The sequence below is a fragment of the Desmodus rotundus genome, chromosome 8 (genome assembly GCF_022682495.2).
Source record: "Desmodus rotundus isolate HL8 chromosome 8, HLdesRot8A.1, whole genome shotgun sequence".
NCBI classification, from domain to species: Eukaryota; Metazoa; Chordata; class Mammalia; order Chiroptera; family Phyllostomidae; genus Desmodus; species Desmodus rotundus.
In genome coordinates this window covers 65596416-65616117 of record NC_071394.1, presented here as the reverse complement: position 1 = coordinate 65616117, position 19702 = coordinate 65596416, and the positions used below count along the sequence as shown (strand labels likewise).

The 19702-nt window shown below is 39.0% G+C and overlaps 1 protein-coding gene across 1 annotated transcript in view; it reads right to left on the bottom strand.

Moving 5' to 3' along the window:
* CNBD1 (cyclic nucleotide binding domain containing 1) overlaps positions 1–19702 on the bottom strand; it is a 364424-nt gene that overhangs the window by 267150 nt on the left and 77572 nt on the right. The window contains exons 2-4 of the mRNA XM_053929253.1: positions 19096–19168; positions 13602–13604; positions 283–390 (exon numbers count right to left, since the gene is read on the bottom strand). Of these exons, the coding sequence (XP_053785228.1) occupies positions 283–390; positions 13602–13604; positions 19096–19168 (184 nt within the window). The remainder of the gene's footprint in view (positions 1–282; positions 391–13601; positions 13605–19095; positions 19169–19702) is intronic.

Genomic DNA, 19702 nt, shown 5'->3' with positions numbered 1-19702 from the left:
CATTCATAATATTATTTTTGTTTATTATGTTTATTAGATAAAGTTAGTTGTTTAATCACTTTACTGAAAACACTCAGGAACAAACACATATTAGTCCCAATGATCACACCATGTCATTAAAACTCCTGCAAAGTGAATGTATGATTCTACCTTCCCCACCATCTCTGCTTCCATCATTATCTCCTTACATGATCAATACTTCCAGTGTCTGAGTCCACTTGTCCTTTCATGTATGCACACACACATCAAGCTCACAATAAAAAAAAACAAACACATCATTACCTTGTTCCCTCCTGTTTGGAAAGCTTGGGCAGTCTGGTTTTTTTCTGCAGAAATATTTTAGGATACTGCTTTATAAACTTATTGTGAGCTGATAGGATATTCAAAGCACTCCAGCTTTTGAGAGAGAGAGAGAGAGATTGATCAACTTGTAAGTATCATTAGATAATAGCTTCCAAAGGAAGATTTTTTAATCCAGTACATACAACTTAATTCTATACTATTTAGTCTAAGAAGCAAATAACAAAAATATGAAACCTTTTATGTTTTAAAAATACCCACACTATGAAATTCTCTGTAGTTTGCTTCAGAGAGAAATATATTTAAGAATGTCAAATTTATGGCAGTCAATGTAAAAAAAATAATTTTAAGTTAATCAAAGACTTAACATTACACCTCCAACCATAAAAATCATAGAAGAATACATAGTTAGCAAAAATTTCCCCATTGCTCATAGCAATATTTTATCGGATATATCTCTCCAGGGAAACAAAAGCAAGGGAAAGAAAAGCAAGGGAAAATGCAAGGGAAACAAGAGAAAAAAATAAATAAATGGGACTTCAACAAACTAAAAACTTTTTGCACAGCAAAGAAAATCATGAAGAAAATGAAAAGACAACCCACAGAATGGGAAAACATATTCACCAATACATCTAATAAGAGTTTAATATCCAAAATTTATAAAGAACTTATAAAACTCATTACCAAATAAAAAATCCAATTAAAAAAATGGGCAAATGACCTGACTAGACACTTATCCAAAGAGGACATGCAAATGGCAAAAGGACATAAGAACTTTTTTAAATACTTTCATTAATTAAAGGCTTGCATAAAACATAACAGACAATTAAAATTCCTCCAAAATGATTCACATATATTTTACATACACATTACTAGAAAGTATATTTATCTGAACCTTTGCAATGATTTTGACAATCTCATGCATTATATTTTTAGGGCTGGAATAAAGATGTCTGTGACAAAAAAAATCAGCATTTCCCAAAATCAGCAGATCACTGGAATTATCTGGGATACTTCTGTAAGTGCCAACTTCTGGTGTGTTTCTTAATGTGGCTGGAGTCTGGGTGCACTTCTCTGCTTTAAATACTCCTGAAGTAATGCCTATTTCTTGCCAGGTTTCATTCACTGCAAATATTAAAAATGTCAATGACAAGATCCACCATCAGTAGGGTCAGGTAATGATATTTGATTTTGAAATATTTGCCTCATTCAATGTTCAATTGACAAACACTTCAAAAAGATGGTCAATTATTAAAATGCTAAACATTAATCTTGCCAGCTTATTTCAATAATTATCAAAGACCATCTTGCTTAAAATTTAACGATGACAAACATCTTAGTCAATATTTGCCTCATAGCAGTGAATGCAAAAATCCTTAAAAGAGGAGAATCAAGATGGAGGCATAGGTAGACACACTGTGCCTCCCGCACAACCAGAATTGACAGAAAATCGAACTGCAAGGACGTCCAACAACCAAGGAGATAAAAAAGAAACATTTATCCAGACCATCAGGAGAGGCGGAGATGGGCAGTCAGGGCAGAGAGGACTCTCATAGGCGCCACTGGACCTAGACTGTCAGAGTGTGGGAGGAACGGGGCAGGCTGTCAGACCACTAGCAGACCCCGTGGCCCCACATTTGTGCATAGATAAACCCAGAGGGCCGGACTCACAGTGGCAGAGAACAGGGCAGGCAGTGCTGTGGGTAGCAGACTCCACAGCCCCACATTCGCACATAAATAAACCAGGACGAACAGTGGTGGAGCAATGCAGACCACACAACCCAGGGCCCCAGCTCCAGGAAATAAAGCCTCAAAACTCTGAGTGAAAACACACATGGAGCTTGGGATGGCAGCAGGAGAAACTCCCAGCCTCAAAGGAGAGGTTGTTGGAGACACTCAAGGGGGCCTAGAGCGTGCACAAGCCCACCCACTCAGGAACCGGCACCAGAGGGGCCCAATTTGATTGTGGGTAGTGGAGGGAGTGACTGAAATCCAGTACAGAGTGGGACAAGTGCCATTGCTCCCTCTGGGACCCTCTCCCACAAACAGCCTCACAGTGCAGCGACCAGCATTACCCCGCCCTGGGGAACACCTAAGGCTCTGCCCCTGTACAATCAAATGACAGAACACTTCAAAGCTCCAGAAATAATTCAACTAAGCAGCGAATAGGTAGCCAACCTATCAAATGCACAGTTCAAAACAGTGGTAATTAGAACGCTCACAGAATTGGTTGAATTTGGTTGCAAATTAGATGAAAAAATGAAGGCTATGCTAAGACAAACAAAGGAAAATGTACAGGGAACCAATAGTCATGAGAAGGAAACTGGGACTCAAATCAACAGTGTGTACCAGAAGGAAGAAAGAAACAGCCAACCAGAAAAGAATGAAGAAACAAAAATTCGGAAAAATGAGGAGAGGCTTAGGAACTTCCAGGACATCTTGAAACATTCCAACATCTGAATTATAGGGAGGCCAGAAGGAGAAGAGGAAGAACAAGAAATTGAAAACTTACTTGAACAAATAATGAAGGAGAACTTCCCCAGTCTGGCAAAGGAAATAGACTTCCAGGAAGTCCAGGAAGCTCAGAGAGTCCCAAAGAAGCTGGACCCAAGGAGGAACACACCAAGGCACATCATAATTACATTACCCAAGATTAATCAGAAAGAGAGAATCTGAGAAGCAGCAAGAGAAAAGGACACAGTTACCTGCAAAGGACTTCCCATAAGACTGTCAGCTGATTTCTCCAAAGAGACCTTACAGGCAAGAAGGGGCTGGCAAGAAGTATTCCAAGTCATGAAAGGCAAGGGCCTACATCCAAGATTACTGTATCCAGCAAAGCTATCATTTAGAATGGAAGGACAGATAAAGTGCTTCTCAGATAAGGTCAAGTTCAAGGAGTTCATCATCACCAAGCCCTTATTATATGAAATGTTAAAGGGATTTATCTAAGAAAAAGAAGATAAAAAATAGGAACATTAAAAATGACAGCAAACTCATAGTTATTAACCCCCACACCTAAAATAAACACAAAAGCAAACTAAGCAAACAACTAGAACAGGAAAGAATCACAGAAATGGAGATCACATGGAGGGTTATCAGCAGTGGAGTAGGAGGGGGAGAGAGGGGGGAAAGGTACAGAGAATAAGTAGCATAAGTGGTAGGTAGAAAATAGACAGGGGAGGTTAAGAATAGTATAGGAAATGAAGAAGCCAAAGAACTTATCTGTATGACCCATGGACATGAACTAAATGGGGGGGGGGTGTGGGTGGGAAGGGTGTGCAGGGCAGAGGGGAATAGAGGGGGCAGAATGGGACAACTAATAGCATAATCAATAAAATATATTATTTAAAAAATCCAAAAAAAAAAAAAAAAGAGCAAGGCTACAGTAACAAAGGACACAACATAATGATAAAGGGAACAATCCAGCAATACTTTTCAACTACACATGGAACATTTTCTAGGATAGACCACCTGATAGGATGCAAAACAAGTCTCAATAAATTTAAGAACAGTTAAATCATATCAAGAATCTTTTCTGACCACAGTGTTATGAAACTGAAATCAATCACAAGAATAACAATGCAAAACATGCAAAAACATGGAAACTAAACAATGTGTTATTAAACAACGAACGGGTAAAAAATGATATCAATGAAGAATTCAAAAAATACCTTGAAACAAGTGAAAATGAGGACACAAAAATCCAAAATCTGTGGTGTTGGGAACTGCCCTGCCTGGTTTCAGAGGCTGTAACCCCCATGGTTAAGGCTGAGTCAGAGTTGGGACCATAAGTCACTAAGGAGACAAAGCTTATCTACCTGGCAGGGGTGCCACCTCTGCCCACTTCACCCTGCTTGGCCCTGAGCTTGGCCAGTTAGCCAATGATGGGTAAGAATCCTCAAGGGAAAATCAACCTAAGACAGGCTCTGGTCACCAGGGATAAGCTCGCAGGGAAGGACTCAGGGGGCTGTGGAAACAGGGGGTGATGGACCCTTGCCCCTCGGCTTTGAAATAGCCTGAGTCCTCATTTTCTCTAAAAGAAGTCTCCTAATCTCTTGGCTGCCTTACTTCCCTTGCCTGACTTAAGCCTGAAGCAATAACAGAGGGCAGTGCAGTCCTGTGCTGGGAGGGGCGGATTCCCTGGGGAATCAGGCCTAAGAACAATACATACATTCCTGTGAAACCTACTTAATTTGTACCCTCAGTTTAAAAGATAAGGGTCCAGACCTGAGATGAGTCTGGCACCTAAAGTTTTCTAGCCCTTTAACTAATTGGCTGTAACTCAGAATAAGCCCTCAAAGTTCTCTGTAAATCATGTATTGTTTAACCCATACTGGCTAACAATGATTGATGAGCTTTATCTGTATTCCTGTGTGAATGAACCTAAAAAAAGCCCATGGAGAGAAAGGCTCTGTGCCCTTCTCCTTTGAGAGATCGGCCACCTCTCCTCATCAAGCAGATCATGTCTTGGTAGACTTATTCTTCATCCGTGGCAGATGAGGGTGCTGTGTTAAAGCCCCCGGACACTGTGGGACACTGGGAAAGCAAACTGTAAGAGGGAAATTCATAGTATTACAGCCCTATCTCAAAACAACAACAACAACAGCAAAAAGCTCAAATAAACAATTTAACTTTACACTTAAAGTAACTTGAAAAGGAACAAAAACAAAGCCCAAAGTTAGTAGAAGGAAGAAAATAATAAAAAGCAGGCAGAAAAAATGAAATAAAATCTTTAAAAAAGCAGTATTAAAAATCAATGAATCCAAAAGCTGGTTATTTAAAAAGATAAATGAGATTGACAAAACTTTAACCACGCTCATCAAGAAAAAAAGAGAAAACACCCAAATAAATAAAATCAGAAAAGAGGAGAAATAACAACTGACACAAAAAATACAAAGCAGTCTAAGAAAATATGAACAATTACGTGTCAACAAATGGATAGCCTGGATGAAATGGATAAATTCCTACACATACATTCTTCCTAAACAAAATCAGGAAGAATCACAGAATTTGAATAGAAAAACTACAGCTAATGAAATTGAAGCAGTAATCAAAAAACTCCCAACAAACAAATACCCTGAACCAGAAGGTTTTGCAGGTTAATTTTTACTAAACATTCCAAGAAGAACTCACACTTCTTCTCCACAAAATATTTCATAAAATTCAAGAGGGAAAGCTCTCAAACTCATTTAATGGGCCAGCATTATCCTAATGACAAAACCAGATAAAGACACTACCAATAAAAAGAAAATAATAGGCCAATTTATGTAATGAATATAGACACTATTATAATCCTCAGAAAATATTAGCAAACCAAATACAGCAATGTATTAGATAGATCATAAAGCATGATCAAGTGGGATTCATTCCGGGAACTCAAGAATGGTACAACATTTGCAAATCAATAAATGTGATTCACCACATAAACAAAATGAAGAATAAAAACCAGATAATTGGAGTGAGAAGATGGAGGCGAGATAGGTGGGAGTGGAGTCCACCTACCCTCAACACCAGTGAAATACCTAGCTCATCTGAGGAGCAGAGCGAACAGCCAACAGTATTCCAGCATATATGAAGATCGGAGACCAAAGATAGAGGACATTGAAATATCAGATGGTAAGAAGAGCGCTTAAGGAAAATAAGGTCCCTGGGACCAGCTCGGGGACCAGGGCGGCTGAAGCCCCAGCCAGAGCGAAGGGTCTGCTGCAGGATTCTTGGGAGAGAGCCAGGCTGGGCTGTGTGAGCAGCCAGGTGCTTGTTTGGACCAGGGGGACTTGAACAGGAAGAATTTCTCAAAAAGGAAAAGAAAATAGAGGCACTCAGCAACTAGTTAGAGAACTCTCCACAGCAGCCTCGCCTCTGGCACCCCTCCCAGCTCAGCCCCTGGACTGTGAATTCGGAAAAGCAGCCCCAGCGCTAACCTGAAGCCCGGCTGGCATGCACCTAGATTAGCGGACTGGGGGCCCACAACTGAAACTCCGGGTGAGCACAAGCCCTGATAAGTGGCCCGGCTACCTGGACGCCAGACCTAAAGTGCCCCAGTGGGCACGTACCCCAATAGTGGCCTGGGGTCCACACCTGAAACCCCGGGTGGGCACAAGCCCTGATAAGCGGCCTGGCTGCATGGGCGCACAAACAAAAAGCACCTGGTTGGGCACGCACACCTAAAACCCCAGCTGGGCTCCCACGCCTAAAACCTCAGGTGGGTGCGCAACCAACCAGTGGCTGGCTGCCCCCGTGAACAGACCCAAAGCTGGGGATCAGCAGCCAACCCAGGCCCAAAGCTGAGATCGGCCACACAACCCGATCAACACCCTGGCTGCCTGCAGGCAACTACAGCCAAAAGCACTGGTTCTGAAAAACTCCTACCTAGCCCCTGCGCATAGAACCCTGCAGGGCCTACTGGCTCTCTAGGAGGAAGGCAGAACGCCCAGCAGAGGGGAGCTGCAGGGTTAGGAGAGACTGCATTCCCCTGAAAGACTCGACACAGTAGGGGGCTGAACTACCCCATAGCAGCACCGAGAGCCCCTAGCATCTAAGACAGCAAAGAGCAAGAAGGGGGAATGTGAGTTGCCCCTAATTGGTGCAACTCAAGGACAGCACAATTGGTGAAATAAAGGCCCATGGGGGAGCAGAAGGACCCTGAGGAACTGGACTGGAGGCTGGACAACAGCGAAGAGCGTGGCTCAGGAAGGGAGAAAAGTGAAACTAATCCCTCAAACCACCCCCTCCCATTTCACAAGCAGGAAGACCATCAGAATTAATCTGCCCAGTTTAAACCCATCAGAAGACTTTTTCTTATTTTTTTCTTTTCTCTCTCACTGTTGGTAGGAATGCAGACTGGTGAGGCCACTGTGGAAAACAGTATGGAATTTCCTCAGAAAACTATAAAGGGAACTGCCCTTTGACTCAGCAATTCCGCTGCTAGGATTATACCCTAAGAGCCCTGAAACACCAACTCAAAAATTCCTATACACCCCAATGTTCCTAGGAGCACAATTTACAATAGCCAAGTACTGGAAGCAACCTAAGTGCCCATCAGCAAATGAGTGGATCCAAAAACTGTGGTATATTTACACCATAAATGGTGTAAATGGAATTCTCTACAGCAGAAAGAAAGAAGGAGCTGATACCCTTTGCAACACTATGGATGGAACTGGAGAGCATTATGCTAAGTGAAATAAGCCAGATGGTGAGGGACAAATATCATATGATCTCACTTTTAACTGGAACATAATTAACAAAAGAAAAAAGCAAACAAAATATAACCAGAGACATGGAAATTAAGGACAATCTAACAATAGCCAGGGGGGAGTTGGGTGGGGCCAGTGGGAAGAGGGGATTACAGGAACTACTATAAAGGACATATGGACAAAATCAAGGGGGAGGGTGGAGGTGGGGGTGGGAGATGGGTTCAGCTCGGGTGGGGTGGAGGGATGTGGAGAAAAGGCATACAACTGTAATTGAATAACAATAAATTTTTTTTAAATACCAGATGATTGTATAAATAGAGGCAGAAAAAGCTTTTGATAAAATCCAGCATCAATTTATGATAAAAGCTTTCAGCAAAGTGGAAATAAGGGAATATACCCAAACACAGTAAAGGACACATATTATAAAACCACTACCAGAATCATACTCCATGGACAAAAAGTACAAGTGTTCCCCTTGAGATTGGGAACAAGACACGATGTCCACTTCCACCTCTCTTATTCAACATAGTACTGAAAGTCTTAGCCATAGGAATTAGACAAGAAGAACAAATAAAAGGCATCGAATTTGGAAAGAAGTGAAACTGCACCTGTATGTGGCATGATACTGTACATAGAGAACCTCAAAGGTTCTACCAAGGAACTACTAGAACTGATAAATGTATTCGGCAATGTAGCAGGATACAAAATTAATATTCAGAAATCGGTGTTATTTCATACAACACACCAATAATTAACTAATGGAAAGGAAAATTAGGAAAACAGCCTTATGTACACAATTGCTTCAAAAAGAATAAAATACCCAGGAATAAACCTAATCAAGAATGTTAAAGTTCTGTACTGAGAAAATTGTAAGACACTGAAGAAATAAATTAAAGAAGATACAAATAAGTGGAAGCACATACCTTGTTCATGGATAAGAGGAATTAACATCATTAAAATATCCATATTACTCAAAGCAATCTACATATTCAACACAAGGCCATCAAGATTCCTATGACCTATTTCACAGAACTATCAGAAATATTTCAAAAACTTATATGGAACCACAAAATTTCCTATAAAACAACAGCAATCCTGAGAAAGAAGAGTAAAGTTGGAGGAATCATGCTACCCAATATCAAACTATACTACAGGTCCATAGTAATCAAAACAGCACGATACTGGCATAAAAAGACACATCTATCAATGGAACAGAATAGAGAGCCTAGAAATAAACTCATAACTTTATAGTCAATTAACATTTGACAGAGGAAGCAAGCATGTAAAATGGGCTAAAGATAGTTTATTCAATAAATGGTGTTGAAAATATGGACAGATGTGCACAGAAGTATGAAACTAGACCACTTTCTTACACCACACACAAGAATAAATTCAAAATGGATCAAAGACTTAAATGTTAGATCTGAAACCATAAAAATCCTACAAGAAAAATTAAGAGGCAAAATCTTGGTGGGACATTGCTCACACAAGTTTTTTATCAGATATATCTCCCCAGGCAAGGGAAACGAAGGAAAAAATTAACAAATGAGACTTCATCGAACTAAAAAGTTTTTACATAGCAAATAAAATCATTAATAAAATAAAAAGATGACCCACAGAATGGGAGAACATATTAGCTGATACATCTGATATGGGATTAATACCCAAAATTTATAAAGTACATACAAAACTCAACACCAAAAAAACAAACACCTCAGATAAAAAAAATGGGCAGGATCGCCCAAATAGAGTACTTAACAAGTTTGGAAATGGAAGAAGAAGGCCGAAAAACCCACATACATAGCTTGTCTAAGTGCCATATGGTATAGTAAAGGCTGGAAAGCTTTGCCCAATGTTCGGATCCTTAATCCTACCCTCTATTTTTTAATTTTTATTGTTATTCAATTACAGTTGTATGCCTTTTCTCCCCATCCCTCCAACCCACCCAAGCCCAACACCGCTCCCTGCCCCACCTTTACCCTCCCCGTTGATTTTGTCCATGGGTTCTTTATACTAGTTCCTGTAATCCCCTCTCCCCACTGTCCACTCCCCACTCACCCCTGGCTATTGTTAGATTGTTCCTAATTTCAATGTCTCCGGTTATATTTTGTTGGCTTTTTACTTCTGTTTATTATGATCCAGCTAAAGGTGAGATCATATGGTATTTGTCCCTACTGTCTGGCTTATTTCACTTAGCATAATGCTCTCCAGTTCCATCCATGCCCTTGTAAATGGTATAAGCTCCTTATTTCTCTCTGCTGCATAGAATACTATTGTGTAAATATACCATAGTTTTTTAAATTTTTGTTGTTATTCAATTACAGTTGTACGACTTTTCTCCACATCTCACAACCCCAAAACAGCCAAAATCCCCTCCCTCCGTCACCTCCACCCTCCCCCTTGATTTTGTCCACGTGTCCTTTATAGTAGTTCCTGTAATCCCCTTTCCCCACTGTCGACTCCCTACAACCCCTGGCTATTGTTAGATTGTTCTTAACTTCAATGTCTCTAATTATATTTTGTTTGCTTTTTTCTTCTATTGATTATGTTCCAGTTAAAGGTGACATCATATGGTATTTGTCCCTCACCACCTGGCTCATTTCTCTTAGCAAAATGCTCTCCATTCCATCCATGCTGTTGCAAAGGGTAAAAGCTCCTTCTTTCTCTCTGCTGCATAGAATTCCATTGCGTAAATATACCACTGTTTTTGGATCCACTCGTTTGCTGATGGGCACTTAGGTTGCTTCCAGTACTTGGCTATTATAAATTGTGCTGCTATGAACATTGGGATGCACATGTTCTTTTGGACTGGTGTTTCAGGGTTCTTAGGGTATAATCCCAGCAGCGGAATTGCTGGGTCAAAGGGCAGTTCCATTTTTAGTTTTCTGAGGAAATTCCATACTGTTTTCGACAGTGGCCCCACCAGTCTGCATTCCCACCAACAGTGCACTAGGGTTCCCTTTTCTCCACAAACTCCCCAATATTTGTTTGTTGAATTGTTTATGTTGGCCACTCTGACTGGTGTGAGATGGTACCTCATTGGGGTTTTAATTTGCATCTCTCTGATGGCTACTGATGTTCAACATCTTTTCATATGTCTCTGTGCACTCTGTATGTCTTCCTTGGAGAAGTGTTTGTTCAAGTCCTTTGCCCATTTTTTACTGGGTTCTTTGTATTCCTGGAGTGGAGTCGTGTGAGTTTCTTATATATTTTAGAGATCAGGCCCTTATCTGAGGTATCATTGGAAAGTATGGTTTCCTATACTGTTAGTTCTCTTTGTAATTTGGTGCTGTTTTCTTTAGCCATGTAGAAGCTTTTTATTTTGATGAGGTCCCATTTGTTTATTCTTTCCTTTATGTCCCTTGCTTTAGGAGACATGTCTGTGAGGATGTTGCTGCGTGGAATATCTGACATTTTCCTGCCAATGTTTTCCTCCAGGACTTTTATGCTGTTATGACTCATTCTTAGGTCTTTTATCCATCTTGAATTTATTTTTGTGTATGCCATAAGTTGGTGATCGAGTTTCATTTTTTTGCATGTAGCTGTCCAGCTCTACATGCAAAACCATCTACATGCAAAACCATCAACACCATCTGTTAAAGAGGCTGTCGTGGCTCCATTTTATGCTCCTGACTCCTTTGTAAAGTATTAATTGACCATAACCACTTGAGTTTGTTTCTGGGCTCTCTGTTCTGTTCCATTGATCTATGTGCCTGTTTTTATGCCAGTACCAGGATGTTTTGATTACAGTGGCCTTTTAATACAATTTGATATCAGGTATTGTGATCCCTCCTGCTTTGTTCTTCTTTCTCAAAATTGCTGCAGCTATTCGGGGTCGTTTATGGTTCCATATAAATTTCTGAAATGTTTGTTCTATATCTGTGAAATATGTCATGGGTACTCTAATAGGGATTGCATTGAATCTATAAATTGCTTTGGGTAGTATGGCCATTTTGATGATGTTAATTCTTCCAATCCATGAACATGGTACATGCTTCCCTTTTTTTGAGTCTTCCTTAATCTTTCGTCAGTGTTGTGTAGTTTTCTGAGTACAGGTCTTTTACCTCCTTAGTTAGGTTTATTCCAGGTACTTTATTTTTTTTGTTGCTATATCAAATGGGATTTTTTTTTCCTGATTTCTATTTCTGAAGTTTCGTTGTTGGTGTGCAGGAATGCCTTTGATTTCTGAGTATTGACTTTGTATCCAGCTGTTTTGCCAAATTCACTTATTAGGTCAAGTAGTTTTTTGGTGGAGTCCATAGGATTTTCCCCATACACCATCATGTCATCTGCAAACAGTGACAGTTTCATTCCCTCCTTTCCAATTTCAATGCCTTTTATTTCTTTTTCTTTTCTGATTGCTGTGGCTAGAACTTCCAATACTATTTTGAATAGGAGAGGTGAGAGAGGGCATCTTTGTCTTGTTCCTGATCTTAGTGGGAAAGGTATAATTTTTGTCCATTGAGTATGATGATGGCTCTAGGTCTCGCATATATGGCCTTTATTATGTTGAGGAATTCTCCCTCTATTCCCACTTTGCTGAGTGTATTCATGAGAAATGTGTGCCGTATCTTATCAAATGCCTTCTCAGCATCTATTGATATGATCATGTGATTTTTGTCTTTGCTGTTGTGGATGTGATGTATTACGTTTAATGATTTGCGAATATTGTACCATCCTTGCATCCCTGGGATGAATCCCACTTGGTCATGCTGTGTGATCTTTTTAATGTATTGCTTGATGCGGTTTGCCAATATTTTATTGAGAATTTTAGCATCTATGTTCATCAGTGATATTGGCCTGGGTTTTCTTTCTTAGTTGTGCCTTCATCTGGTTTTGGGATTAGGATGATGCTGGCTTCATAAAAAGAGTTTGGGAGTATTCCATCAGTTTGGATTTTTTCGAATAGTCTGTGAAGGATAGGGGTTAGCTCGTCCTTAAATCCTTTGTAGAATTCTCCTGTGAAACCATCTGGTCCTGGGCTTTTGTGTGTTGGGAATTTTTTGATGACCGCTTCAATTTTGTCTGCTGTTATTGGTCTGTTCAGGCTTTCTGCTTCTTCTTCATTCAGTTTTGGAAGATTATATTTTTCTAGAAATGGGTCCATTTCACCTAGGTTTTCAAATTTCTTGGCATACAGTTCTTTGTAGTAATTCCTTACAATCCTTTGTATTTCTGTGGTATCAGTTGTAATCTCTCCTCTTTCATTACTAATTGTGTTTATTCGGATCCTCTCTCTGTTTTTCTTGATGAGCCTACTTAAAGGCTTATCGGTTTTGTTTATCTTTTCAAAGAATCAGCTCCTGGATTCATTGATCCTTAGAATTGTGCTTTTAGTGTCTATGTGATTTAACTCTGCTCTGATCTTGGTTATTTCCTTCCTTCTGCTTGCTCTGGGCTGTCTTTGTTGTTGTTCCTCCAGTTCTTGTAGGCGTAGGGTTAGGTTCTTTCTTTGAAATGTCTCCATTTTTTTAAGGTAGGCCTGTATTGCTATGAACTTCCCTCTCAGGACTGCCTTTGCTGTGTCCCATAGGTTTTGGGGTGTTGTGAGTTCATTTTCATTTGTTTCCAGCAAGTTTTTGATTTCTACCCTAATCTCGTTCTTTACCCATTCATTGTTTAATAGCATGCTATGCAGTCTCCATGATTTTGAGTGTTTTGGGTTTTTTCCTTTGGGGTTGGTTTCTAAATTCAGTCCCTTGCGGTCCGAGAAAATGCTTGATATGATTTCAATTTTCTTGAATTTGTTGAGGCTTGCTTTGTGTCCTATCATGTGGTCTATCTTTGAAAAAGTTCCATGGACACTTGACAAGATTGTGTATTTTGCTTCTTTGGGATGAAAACCTCTGTATATATCATTTAAGTGCATTTCATCTAGGTTATTGTTAAGTGACACAATATCCTTCTTAATATTTTGTTTGGAAGACCTGTCCATTTTTGATACTGTGGTGTTAAAGTCCCCTACTATAATTGTGTTGCTGTCAATATCTTTCTTGTAGTCCTCCAGGATTTTTTTTATGTATTTGGGTGATCCTATGTTGGGTGCATATATATTTACAATATTCATGTCTTCTTGGTGGATTCTTCCTTTGAGTATTATGAAGTGACCTTCTGGGTCTCTCTTTATGGCCCTTCTTTTGAAGTCTATTTTGTCTGACATGAGTATTGCTACCCTAGCTTTTTTTTTTTTTTTCCTGTCTGTTTGCTTGGAAAATTTGTTTACAGCCCTTCACTTTCAGTCTGTGTAGGTCTTTTGTCCTGAGATGGGTCTCTTATAGGCAGCATATGTGTGGGTCATGTTTTCTTATCCATTCAGCTATTCTATATCTTTTGATTGGAGCATTTAATTCATTTATGTTTAAGGTTATTATCGATAGGTAGTTATTCATTGCCAATTTTTCATACTGGTGTTCCTCCCTCTTTCTCTTTTCCTTCCTTTCCTTAAAGCAGTCCCTTTAGCATCGCTTGCAGAGCTGGTTTGGTGGAGGTGTATTCTTTTAGACTTCCTCTGTCTGGGAAACTCTTTATTTGGCCTTCGATCTTGATTGAGAGCCTTGCTGGGTAAAGTAGCCTTGATTGCAGGCCTCTGGTTCTCATTACTTGGAATATTCTTTGCCACTCTCTTCTGGCCGGAGCATTTAAATTGAAAAATCAGTTGCTAACCTTATTGGGGCTCCTTTGTATGTTACTTCCTGTTTCTCCCTTGCTCCCTTTAAGATCCTCTCTTTGTCCAGGAATTTTACCATTTTAATTATGATGTGTCTTGCAGTGGGCCTCTTTGGGTTCCTCTTGCTTGGGATTCTCTGTGTTTCCTGGATTTGGGTGACTTTTTCTCTCAACAGATTAGGGAAATTTTCCATCATTACTTTTTTAAACATGTTTTCTATCCCTTGCTCTTCTTCTTCTCCTTCTGGTATCCCTATTATATTGATATTATTATGTTTTATGTTGTCATGCATTTCCCTTAATCCCTCTTCATTCTTTTGGAGCCTCTTTTCCTTTTCTTGCTCTTTCTGGGTGTTTTTTTCTACTTTGTCTTCCAGCTCGCTGATCTGATCCTCTGCTTCATCAAGTCTGCTTTTGATTCCTTCTACTGTTTTCTTCGGTTCCAAAATTGTATTCTTCATTTCCTCTTGGTTCTTGTTGATAGTTTCTATTTCCTTTTTCATGTTAATATAGTTTGCAGTGAGTTCATTTTAGTTTCTTTGTAGTTCTGGTATTTGTCTGTGAACTTAGTGAGCTTCCTGATAACTATTGCTTTGAACTCAGTATCTGATAGTTTACTTGCCTCTATTTCCATTAGCATTCTTTCTGAGGCTTCCTCCTTTCCTTTCATTTGGGGGTTGTTTCTTTGTCTTCCCATTGTTTGTGAGACTCTTCTTGTTACCCTGTGTTTCTTCAATTGAATCCCACCCTTTTAAATTTGACTTCTTCTGGGACATAACTCTGTCAAGATATAGTAAATGTTTTTAATTTCAATGTCTCTGGTTACATTTTGTTTCCTTTTTTTTGTTGTTGATTATGTTCCTGTAAACCTGAGATCATATGGTATTTGTCCCTCACTGCCTAGCTTATTTCCCTTAGGAAGGATGGGGAGAAAATGCAGACAATTGTAACTGAATAAAAATAAAGTAATTAATTAAAATTTTTTGAAAATATATAGTAAATTTTTTCATCCTGTATCCTAATTAGCCTATCCTTTAGCCCCAAAACTCCCGTTTGTTTCATGAAGATATAACATATGTATTTACACTGAGCAACTAGTAATAAAATTAAATCAATTAATAAATAGCAAATAGACACTCATCCAAAAAGGATGCGTGGCCAATAGACATATGAGAAGATGCTCATTGTCGCTAATCATCAGAGAAATGCAAATAAAATCCACAATGTGACACCATCTCACCCCTGTCAGAATGGCTATCACCAATAAATCAACAAATAAAGAGTGCCAGTGGGAATGTGGAGAAAGGGGAACTCTTTTACATTGTTGGTCCAGCCACTGTGGGAAGCGCTATGGAGATACCTCAAGAAATTAAAAATGGATCTGCCCTTTGACCCCAAAATCCCACTTCTGATAATATATCCAAAAGAACCTGAAACACTAATTCAAAATAACATAAACACTCCTATGTTCATTTCAGTGTTATTTACAATTGCCAAGATATGGAAGCAGCCCAAGTGTCCATTTATAGATGAGTGGATAAAACAACTACGGGACATTTATACAATGAAATTCTACTCCACTACAAAAAAGTAGAAAGTGTTACCCTTTGCAACTGTTTATGAAGGGACCTGGGGAACATAATGGTAAGTGAAATAAGCCAATCAGAGAAAGACAAATACCATATGATTGCACTAATATGTGGAATCTCATGAACAAACTGAACTATAAAGGAAAATGGAGACAGACTCATCGATGGAGAGTGGATGACAGCTAATTAGTAGGGGGTGGAGGGATTGAGTAAAAAGGAAAAAGGATTCGTGGACATGGACAACAGTGTGGTTGGTGATTGTTGAGGAGGAAGGCAATATAAAGGGACTAAGTGGCAATGGAAAATATGATAAAGATTACATTTAAAAATATGACTTTAGACATTTTCATTCTTACTCTTCCATTACGAAGATACATTGACCAAGAATCTACTTTTTTTTCAAATCCAACCTCTGATATCACTTGAAGCTTTTCCAACATCTTTATTTCCTTTTTTTATATTTAGAACTGATTTTCTATAGTTATTTATTTTATACATTTACGTGTTATAATTGGATACTTGTTCTGTATCAAACATTGTACTAAGATCTTTACATTGTCTTTGTCTCATTTTTATATTTATATAACCTGACAGACTTGGTATATTTCACTGCCCATTCAATCCATAAAGAAAATAAAAACTGCCTTGCTCTGGTTGGCTCAGTTGTTTGGAGTATCATCCTGTATGCCAAAAAGTTGTGGGTTCAATTCCTGGTTAGGGCACATACCTAGGTTGCAGGTTCGATCCCTGGTTGGGGTGCATATGGAAGCAACCAATTGATGTTTCTCTCTCAGATTTCTCTTCTCTTCTCTTCTCTTCTCTTCTCTTCTTTCTCCTCTCCTCTCCGCTCTGCTCTCCTCCCTTCCCTTCCCTTCCCCTCCCTCCACTTCCCTCTCTCTCTCTCTCTCAATCTCATATCAATGAAAACATATCCTTGTGTAAGGATTAAAAAAATTTTTTTAATTTAAAATGTAACTGAAAACTTAGCAATTTTCCTGATTCATATAACTGGGAAGCAGAGGACATAGGGTACAAATGAAAACTAAATTGACTTCAAAAGCCATTCTCTTAACCTTTTGGATATATATGGCCCCATAACAAATAATAAAAAGGATTAGTTCTTATTTTGTGCCAGAAACTATTCTAGGTCATTTACATGTATCAGATCATTTCATCTTCACACAACTATATTATCTGATACTCCCATGTTCCCAATTTTGTAGACAAAGAAACTGAGGCCCAATGAAGAACAAAAGTGTAGCTCAAAGTCACACAGCTGGGAAATGACAGTTCCAGGATTCAGACCAAGCAACCTGACTCCATACAGCAAGTACAGAATTCTTTATGTGAAGCTGAAAATAACTGGGAGTGAGGAGGCAAGAGTGCGAGAGAAAAATAGTTCTGGAGAGAAATGTGAAGAATATAGAAGAATCACACCCTTCTCACTTTCTCTGAGAAAAAAGTAATGGGAAGATGAATGAAAATATAGAAATGATTTGAAGTGGTTAAGAGGATGTGATATAGAAACTATGCTAAAATGGAGAAAGCCACTTTAGGGTTAAGTGGAATAGCCACTTAGGGTATTTTCTCAGCAGTCCCATGAAAGACTAGGCAAAGGCCTGTCTCTGTGAAGGAAGGTGGGAGGGTGGATGGACACTGTTGAATACAGAAGAAGCTAACTAGTTTCATAATTTCAGAAATCCAAGTTGGGCAAAAGAGTTGGCAAAAAAGTGATTTTTAAAATTATATCTCCAAGTATAATATATATTAGGAATCCTGAGCTTTGAACCATGGTATTTCACAGTTCTTTGGCTTATTTATATTTCATCTACTCATCATCTATGTATTTAGGATTTGTGGTTTAAATTATTCCATTTTGTTTTGGGTGGTAGATTATACCCAGAGACTTATTTTTTTAAATTTTTATTGTTATTCAATTACAGTTGTATGCCTTTTCTCCCCATTCCTCCACCCCACCCCAGCTGAACCCACCTACCTCCCCTACCTCCACCCTCCCCCTTGATTTTGTCCATGTGTCCTTTATAGTAGTTCCTGTAATCCCCTCTCCTCACTGTCCCCTCCGCATCCCCCCCTGACTATTGTTAGATTGTCCTTAACTTCAATGTCTCTGGTTATATTTTGTTTGCTTTTTTCTTCTATTGATTATGTTCCAGTTAAAGGTGAGATCATATGGTATTTGTCCCTCACCATCTGGCTTATTTCACTTAGCCAGAGACTGATTTTGTCTTGCCAACAGTTGATTTATCACAGACTTGCTGTAGGAATTGGAATAATTTCATTAGCCAACAGTATACAAGGTAATATCTTAATAAGCCAGTACAGAAATAGCATAGTCCAAACAAATGGCAGACTATTTACACTTGTTCCAGGCAAGGGGAGACAAAAGGAATAAAATCCAAATTTAACAATGGTGGACCACTTAATAGTAATTGGGTTTCTCAGAGAGCCAGCTTCACTTGACTTCCAGCTGCCAACTCCAAAATCAAAGCCCCTTGTTTTTAGGGAACCATGGTGCTGGTGTTGGAAGGCAGGGTGGCTGTTCTCAGAGTTACCATTTCAGGGCTAGTGCATGGTAGAGAACAACAGCTACCCAAAGAGTTGCCTGGGCCAGGGCAGGAGCAAATGTTTCAGGATTTTCAGAGAGCTGTTTAGGTCAGCAAAGTGTGCCTTTCTCAGACAGAAACTCTCTAAAAGTATTCACAAACTCTCAGCATTTAGCCTAAAGGCCCCCTTGCCATAGTTACTTCTCTATCTGGTCTTGTGGATAAACCCCCAGCTGGGCCCCTCAGCACCTGAGCCACTGGGTGCTTATCTACAACAACCAAGCAGGTGGTGATGTCCTGACATGACTTTACTTCTAAAAACAACCTTTTTTAATCTTTGCCATAAAAAAATAGATTAAAACAATGTCTTTTAAGTCATAAACAGGTGGATGTGAAATCATATCAAACAAATACACAACACCTTCAAATCTTTTTGCCTGATGATTGCTTTCTTAGTACTGGAAAGGGCCCAACTAGGAGTAAGTCATATGCAAGGCACAAGATATCATAACCCTAAAACACGATATATATATACATATATATACATATATATCGTGTTTTAGGGTTATACCATGTTTTATGTATATATACATGTGAGTGTGTGTGTGTGTGTGTGTGTATCCTGTCCCCTTAATCTGGAGAAATAACACCAGGTTTTCAAGTACTTTTATCTGTGTGGTAAATAATGTATCTATGAGAGTCAACAATGGTTTGTTATTATACTTTATTCATGAAACAAACATAATATTCACTTGAATGACAAAGGAAGCATGACTATCTTACCTGCTTTGTTGTCCACTCATGTGACATAATGCATTCAACTGACCATAATCAATGTGCTTAGACACTTTCAAGCCTACAAAAAAAACAGTTAAAAATGTGAGTAATTTTCTGTGATCTTATTAACCAAGTTTATAGAGTTTAGTTGCAAATGTTCATCATAGTAAAAGAATTCTGTGACTATAAATGTGAGGTTTTAACACTTTTTGAGGCACAAACAGAATTGAATAGGGTGACTAAAATAAGGAAAGGATTTCATGTTTTCCATTGATGTTATATTTGGTCTGGCATTATTTGTTTAATTCCAGTAAATTCTTGAGTTTATGTGTCATATAATGTCACTCCTCTGGAAGTAAGCCTTTCAGAATCCCCATCCTACACCTTTACAATGTGGACTGGTTCCAGAACTCCAAACATGACAATCCAAAAATGTTTTCTTATAGTCTTTGTCTCTGTCTCTGTCTCTGTCTCTCTTTCTCTGCAAAACTGGTCATTTTTATTTAATCCTATGCAGGTCCCCACCTTTGACTTGCCCCTTTCCAGAGCAACTTCAAGGTCTGGATTCAGTTTGCAATTCCTTGGGAAGTTCAAGGGTAAGTAATTCACACAA